The 7,837-nt window shown below is 45.3% G+C and overlaps 1 protein-coding gene and 1 non-coding gene across 2 annotated transcripts; both read left to right on the forward strand.

Annotated features, from left to right (window-relative positions):
• The first annotated feature begins 2,943 nt into the window (after positions 1–2,943).
• Positions 2,944–5,556, forward strand: LOC123459566 (5' exonuclease Apollo-like). Its single transcript, XM_045146556.1, has one exon. The coding sequence runs from the start codon at positions 3,375–3,377 to the stop codon at positions 4,599–4,601; it is 1,227 nt and encodes a 408-aa protein (XP_045002491.1). The 5' UTR covers positions 2,944–3,374; the 3' UTR covers positions 4,602–5,556.
• On the forward strand, positions 5,000–5,103 carry LOC123459706. Its single transcript, XR_006636463.1, has one exon. It is a non-coding gene; the product is annotated as a U6 spliceosomal RNA (small nuclear RNA).
• Positions 5,557–7,837: the final 2,281 nt, after the last annotated feature.

The raw sequence follows: 7,837 nt of genomic DNA on the forward strand, positions 1-7,837 counted from the left end.
CATGGGTCAAATATTATGGAGTAAAGTGATATACTGGGGTGGCATGTTGGCCTGAGTGGACTTATAATTATATTTTTCAGCTTAGTTGATTAAGAAACATCTAGTGAATTAATCAGGCAGATCTTTGTGTATGTCTGTGAAAGCCTTCCCAGGGAAGACCCCCTCTGACTATGGATGGCACTATCCCATGAGCTTGGGTCCTAGACTGAGTAGAAAGGGTAAAGGAAGAAAATCATTCAAGTACCACTATTTCCCTTGCTCAGCTTCCGGATCTGCCCAATTGTAAACACCATAGCCAAGGCCATCAGGATGCCTTCCTTGCCCTCAAACCATGAGCTAAAATAAACTCTTCCTCTTTCAAGTTTGTTCTTGTCAGGTATTTGGTCACAACAATGAGAAAGGTATTACACTAAGTCATTAAAATACACAATTTTATGAATGTATGTATCTGTAAAAAGTTAATTTAAATTAATTTTTTTCAAAAAGGAAATAAAGTCACAATTTACTTCTTAAAGAATACTATAGAGCTAGAGAGCTAGCTTAGTGGTTAAGGCATTTGCCTACAAGCCAAAGGACCCTGGTTCAATTCCCCAGGACCCACAAAAGCCAGATGCACAAGGAGGTGCATGCATCTTGAGTTGGTTCATTTTCAGCACCTGAAGGCCCTGGTGTGCCCATTCTCTCTCTCTCTCTCTCACTCACTCTCTCTCTCCTTTCTTTCTTTCTCAAATAAATATTTTTTTAAAAAAAAGAATACTATGGCGTAGGAACTAGGGAGATGACTCAGTGGTTAAAGATGCTTGCTTTAAAGCACCTGCCAGTCTGGGTTCAGTTCCCCAGTGACCCATGTAAAGCCAGATGCACAAATTAACACATGTGCCTGGAGTTCTTTTGCAATGTGAAAGGACTGGCACACATCCTCCCTCCTCTCTCAATCTCCCTCCCTCCCTCTCTCTCTCTCATCTCTCACATAAATAAAAATGTTTTAAAATGAGTATCATAAAATGATTTTATACCAAAAACGAAAGAGGTTACTCTATAAAACTCTTGGCCTAATCTGGAGTCATTTTCAGTCCTTGCTGAGCACATGCCTTATGTCTTCCCCTGAAATGTTCCTGGCATTGACCCATAAGTACAAACTAACCCAGCAAAGGAGATGTAACATTCAAAATGGTTGATGATACTTTTGTAAGATGATGAGCTGAGATAACATAAAGATACAAAGCTCAAAAGTGCAGAAGAAAACTTCCAAATGGAACACACATGAATCCAAATAATAAAATAACTTCTAAATCATAAAGGTATGAACTAATATATTTTAGAGACTAACTTCACAGTAGAAAAGACAAAAGAATAAAATGAGAGCTTTATAATTTAAAAGACCAAGGTAGATGAAATGTTAAATGATGAAAGGGTAAATATCAAGGAATTATAAATTTTAGCAACCAGAGAAAAGTGTGGAAAGACCCCACAGACCTAGACAAGGTGGTAGCGTCCCAGGATAAAAGACAGTACTCATGAATGTGAACATCTGGGGAATTTAGTCAGGTGAAAACCAGCAATAAAAAGCTAAAATACTAGCTTATTTTTATAGAAAAATAAATTGATGAGGAAATGATAAGAATTTTCAAGGGATTCTAAGGAAAGCCAAACACCCTCGACCAACCTGTAGCTCATTGAAGAGGAAAGTGAGCAAACCTACAAAACCGGAGATAAACAAAGGAAAAGATTAAATCGATATACTGGAAAGGATGTGAGCATTCATGATCTATCCAGGATCTACATGGAGCTAAAACGACTTAGAGTAGAAAAAGACTCAGCTATCAGAAAGGGTGGAGGGAAAATAATGACTGACTTACAAAATCAGCCAGAGCCTAAAGAGTGCTCACCGCCTTCTAGCCTGCCTCTTCCTTTCCTTTCTCTCACACATTCATTTGAGAAGGAATCTTCTCTGCTTGCACACCATGTGTTAGGCCCACAAAGAAAGATGTACAAAGGGAAGGACCAGCAACACTGAGTATGCTGCAGTTCAGGGGCCAGGAAGTCCGAGTCAGGCAGTAGAGGGAAGTAGAGGCAGAGCTCTTCAGTTAATAGGTATGTGGTCTTAGACAAGGCTAGGCTATGAATTCAATATCAAGCAGTTGTTTATATAACATGAATTATTTAGCATAGTGCCTGGCATTAAATAGGTGTTCAATGAATGTTTGCTTGTTTACCCCTTTAACCCAGACAACATATCAAATATTACAAAATGAATTCATTACAGAGACCTATAAAAATCCAATTTATGAGCTGGGAAGATGGCTCAGTGGGTAAAAGGACACGAGTTTGATCTCCTAAAACCTGTGAAAAGGCAGGACATGGACATACATGCCTATAACCTCAGCTCTGAAGGGACAAAACAGGAGGATTGCTGGGGCGCCATAGCTAGCCAGTCTAGCTGAAAAATGGTGAGCTCCAGGTTCTTGGAGAAACCCTATCTCAAGGAAATACGTCAGAAGGGCAATAGAGAAAGACACCTGATGTTCACCTCTGGCCTCCATAGATATTCACAGGGACATGTATACACACATTCACACACTACACACTACATATATGCATGCAAAAATTCCATTTGTATTTATCATACTTTGGAATAAAGAAGAATAAGATCTGGGGCTGGAGAGATAGCTTAGCTGTTAAGTGCTTGCCTGTGAAGCCTAAGAACCCCGGTTCGAGGCTGGATTCCCATGTGTCTGGAGTTTGCAGTGGCTAGAGGCCCTGGCCCACCCACTCTCCTCTTTCTTTCTCTGCCTCTTTCTCTCTCTGTCTGTCGCTCTCAAATAAGTAAATAAAAATGCACAAAAAAAAAAAAATTTAAAAAAAGGCTCGGGTCTGCCCCCGTCCTCCGGGCCGCGCGCGCTTTGAGCGCCCAGCGGCGGGCTCCCGCGCGGGTGGGGGGCGTGGCTCCCGCGGGGGCCTCCTCGGGGATGTGGACCCCGGCTCTCACGGTCCCTAGCGCGACCACCTCCTTCCCGCCCACGCTAGTCACTGCCCACTCTACTGGGCTGCTCTTCCCCGAGGGCCCGAGGCCTGGCTCTGGCTCCAGCATGCCGTGGCGGAGTCCTCACGCTAGAACTCTGTCCCTGTGAAGACCCCAGCGGGGACTCCAGCCCCGCCACCATGAACGGGACCCTGATCCCACACACGCCCATTGCCGTGGACTTCTGGAGCCTGCGCCGGGCCGGCTCCGCGCGGCTCTTCTTCTTGTCCCACATGCACTCGGACCACACGGTGGGCCTGTCCAGCACGTGGGCGCGGCCCCTCTACTGCTCCCCAATCACCGCCCACCTCCTGCACCGTCACCTACAAGTGATTTTCGATACACGCCATCCATGCTGAAGGAGCCAGCCCTGTCAGTGGGGAAACAGATCCACACTTTATACCTGGACAACACCAATTGCAACCCAGCCCACGTTCTTCCTTCCCGACAGGAAGCTGCACAACAAATTATCCATCTCATCCGAAAGTACCCACAACATCACATAAAGATTGGACTCTACAGCCTGGGAAAGGAATCACTACTGGAGAAACTGGCCCTGGAGTTTCGGACCTGGGTGGTATTGAGTCCTCGGCGTCTGGAGTTGGTACAGCTCCTGGGCCTGGCAGATGTATTCACGGTGGATGAAAGGGCCGGCCGCATCCATGCTGTGGACCATATGGAGATCTGCCATTCTGCCATGCTTCATTGGAACCAGACCCACCCTACCATTGCTATCCTTCCCACGAGCCGGAAGATCCGCAGCCCCCACCCTGACGTCCACATCATCCCTTACTCTGATCATTCCTCCTACCCTGAGCTGCGTGCCTTTGTTGCAGGGCTGAGGCCTTGCCAGGTGGTGCCCATTATCAGTCGACAGCCCTGTGGAAACTACTTCCAGGACAGCCTGAGTCCTAGGCTGCCTGTCCCCCTCATTCCAGACTCTGTGCAGCAATATATGAGCGCTTCTAGGAAGGCGAGCGTGTTCTGGCTGTTAGAAAGGAGGCCAAGGAAGCCAAGGATCCCAGGGGTTGTGTTTGAATCTCCGGAGAAAAGTGCTGATAGAGACACAAAGAAGCACAAGAAAGAAAACCTTTTCCCCTGGCCTGGAGACCTTGAGAAGCTCTCCCTCTGTCCTTGTCCTTTGCAGGCCAAGAAGCAGTTACTCCCAGACTTTGGCTGCAAAGAATGGGATGAGCCAGTCTCTTTCTGTGAGTCTCAGGAGGTAGTGACTGCGTTGACTTCCCCCTTAGGCTTTTCGGTACAGTTAAAGTCTACAGATGAGGAGTGTATCTCTCCAGAAACCACAGAAGAAATTGGCTTAAAGTCCACTTTGATATCTAGAGATGATGGCTCCCCAGATTTGGGGAACCAAGATGCGCAGGTCAACCAGGATGTCCCCCTATCTCATAGTAGCAAGGCCATTCCTGTTCTAGCTACTGAGTCCGGGGATCTGGCACTCAAATACCTTCTGACTCCAGTGAACTTTTTCCAGGCAGGGTTCTCTTCCCGGAGCTTTGATCTACAAGTAGAACAATTCCATAAACTCTTACTGAAGCACAAACCAGAAAGTGCAACCTGACAGTCATGTTGGATCCAGCATTACATTTTGAAGGCAGTGGCTAGTGGCCAGCGGCAAGAGTTTTACACTTTATATATGTTTACAGAAGTCTCAGAATCACCTTGACCAGAGCTTGTTCATTGGAGTCTTAGTGCCTGTCAAAAATCTTTAGTTCTATAGTTAACTCTGTTTAAGAAACACACTTCGCCAGGCATGGTGGTGCATACCTTTAATCCCAGCACTCGGGAGGCAGAGGTAGGAGGATCGCTGTGAGTTCGAGGCTACCCTGAGACTACATAGTGAATTCCAGTTCAGCTTGGGCTAGAGTGAGACCCTACCTCAAAAAAAACGAAAAAAAGAAACACACTCCATCACTGCATTATAAACTCCTCGGAGTGCACGTTAAAAGGTTCAGGTTCGCGCTTGCTTCTGCAGCACACATACTAAGATCGGAACAATGTGGAGATTAGCATGGCCCCTGTGCAAGGATGACACACGAATTTGTGAAGCATTCCAGATTTTTCATAAGAAAGGCCAAGGTTCTTACCATTGTTACTCTGTGTGTTGTATGCCATGTCCCACATCCCCTTATTTCTCTCCCCCACATCCTCGGGGAGTTGTTTTCATTTTTCAAACTGGTGCTGGAGGACAAAGTGATGTCCCAGTCTTGAATGTCACTGACTTGCTGTGACCCTATCCAAGTGACTGCCCGTTTCCGCCTCTGGGTGGGAACAGGAAATGATGAAGCAGCCTTGGAACAGTGTTGGAAAAATCCCACCTTCTGCTTCACTGAGCAACTGGGGGGCAGTTGGTATCACTGGGAGCCCATTTTGAACAAAGCCATGTGGGGGGTTGGGCACCTCTCACCAAGGCAGTATCTAAACGGATTCTGAACATTAGGGCTTGGAGTGTGACAAGGCTACTGGTTGCTTGAAGGCATTGACTCTTTGGTTAAAATAAAGCTATAAAAGATCAAGTGTGCTGCCAGATACTCCTCTGATTGTTCACATAGCTGGGATATTTTTGCTTCCTCCTCCCCCTTGGTTTGAGTTAGCAAGGCAGAGCACACCGCCTGTTTGTTTTAGTATCCAGGGAAGTGACCAAGAAACCGGCTGGAAGGAGTGGGGGTAAGAAGTTCTGCCCAGGCCTGCTCATAACCTGACAGAATGCCAAAGCAGTAAGCAGGACAGCTGATTCCATGGTCCTAGAAAATGTGCTGTAGAGGGCACAGGCGTGTGGACCTGGGCATGTGGCTCAAACTGCTTCAGTCTGGAGCCCTGAGCCTTAGCAATGAAGGGGAGAAAATTGCTACTTGGTGAGGAAGAAATGAAGAGTTTTTGGAAAGCAAAATAAAGCTTTACTCTTGGACAAAAAAAAAAAAAAAAAATTTAAAAAAAGAAGAATGAGACTCAGGTTCATTATATGTTGGCTATACTGTTTGGAGTTATTATAATATACTAGAAAGCATTTCAAGCTAGTTAACCTGATCTGGTCATGGGACTTTTAAAATTCCTATGTGTATCCTCTAAGTAACATAGAGTAATCATCTCAAAACTAATCAACCAGTCTGAGTGTGTCTTAGGAGAAACTCATTTTTTTTAATATTTTTTGTTCATTTTTTATTTATATATTTGAGAGCGACAGACACAGAGAGAAAGACAGATAGAGGGAGAGAGAGAGAATGGGCGAGCCAGGGCTTCCAGCCTGAGAAACTCATTTGATAAGCACAAACACAACACAGCAGAGGTGCACCTACTCTGAGGTGCCAGAGAGAAGGAGCTGGAAGATGTTTTGTGGCTTGATGAGGTAGGTATGCCATCCCCTGAGCCAGAATAAGCTCATTAAAATGAGGGTACCTATGGTGATCAATTACATGACACTGGTAGTGACCCCAGCCCTGCTGAGGAAAGACACGGGCTGACAGAATTTTCTGCCTTGAGAACAAGTAAAGAGAAGGAAGTAATATTTGTCAGGAAGAAAAATGCAGGGGCAACAGCAGTTCTATACCATGTTTTTTTTTCGTAGTAAATCCACTGTTGTCAGAGTGCTCAAATCTATCCAAACACAGATAAGAATTCTTAAATTCTTTTTTATGTGTTTATATGTGTGATATGCACATGAACATGCATGCTTGTATGTGTATGGTGTGTGTGTGTGTGTGTGTGTGTGTGCAGGTGCACATGCAGGTCAGAGGTCAATGTCAGGTGCCTTCCTCAATCACTCTATTTTATAAGACAGGCTCTGTCATTGAACCAGTTGGACTACCTAGCCACTAAGTGTAAGGGATTCTCCTTTCCTTTATTTTTTAATTTTTTTTGTTTATTTTTGTTTATTTATTTTAGAGCGACAGACAGATACAAAAGCAGAGAGAGAGAGAAAGAATGGGAATGCCAGAGCTTCCAGCCACTGCAAACGAACTCCAGATGTGTGCACCCCTTGTGCATCCAACTAACATGGGTCCTGGGGAATCAAGCCTCAAAGCCGGGGTCCTTAGACTTCACAGGCAAGTGCTTAACCACTAAGCCATCTCTCCAGTCCGGACCCTCCTTTCTTGTCCTCCCCAGAGCTAATATTACTGGTATGTGCCACCACACCCAGCTTTCATGTGTGTACTTGGAAATCCAAACTCAAGTCTTCATGCTTTCACAGCAAGCACGTGACCACCTGAGGCATCTCTTCAGCTCTAGATGGTAATTCTTCATAGGCTGTCAAAGCCTTTGCTCTTACCACTAATGTTGAGGCTATGGCTCTTTGAAAGATAACTGAAGCCATCCAACACAACTTGGAAACGAATGATGAGAAGCCAAAGTGAGCAAAAGCTGGGGGCACAGAGCCCTCTCTGTGTGTGGAAGTGCTGGGGTTATTCAGTAGTCAGGGTGAGCAGCTGCCCAGATCCACGGAGCACGGCCAGCTTCAGCTTCCCAGTGCAAGTCTCTCCAATTGTGACAAGAATTTCTCTGTCTCATTTGAAGGAAGCTCAGTGAAGTCTTAGTCCTATGAAGTCACACAGGACCACTGGCCTCTTATCACTAGGGTGACAAACTTTCCCACTGCCTAGGATGTTCCCAGATTTAGCACTGAAGATCCTACATCCTAAGAACTTTCTCAGTGCCATGCATGGGAGAGCTGTTCAAGGACTTCTCCTTCCTTAAGATCTTGATGATCTACACATTGAGACCTAAGAACAGACTAGATTCTCTTAGCCACTGAAAAGTTACCATTCAGATGTTTGCATTTTTATTAATGCAGCCAAGCCT

The sequence above is a fragment of the Jaculus jaculus genome, chromosome 3 (assembly GCF_020740685.1).
Source record: "Jaculus jaculus isolate mJacJac1 chromosome 3, mJacJac1.mat.Y.cur, whole genome shotgun sequence".
In the NCBI taxonomy this organism is placed as follows: domain Eukaryota; kingdom Metazoa; phylum Chordata; class Mammalia; order Rodentia; family Dipodidae; genus Jaculus; species Jaculus jaculus.

Excerpts from the sequence above, each read along its gene's own strand:
- LOC123459566 (XM_045146556.1), top strand. The coding sequence starts at position 3,375 with ATGCTGAAGGAGCCAGCCCTGTCAGTGGGGAAACAGATCCACACTTTA.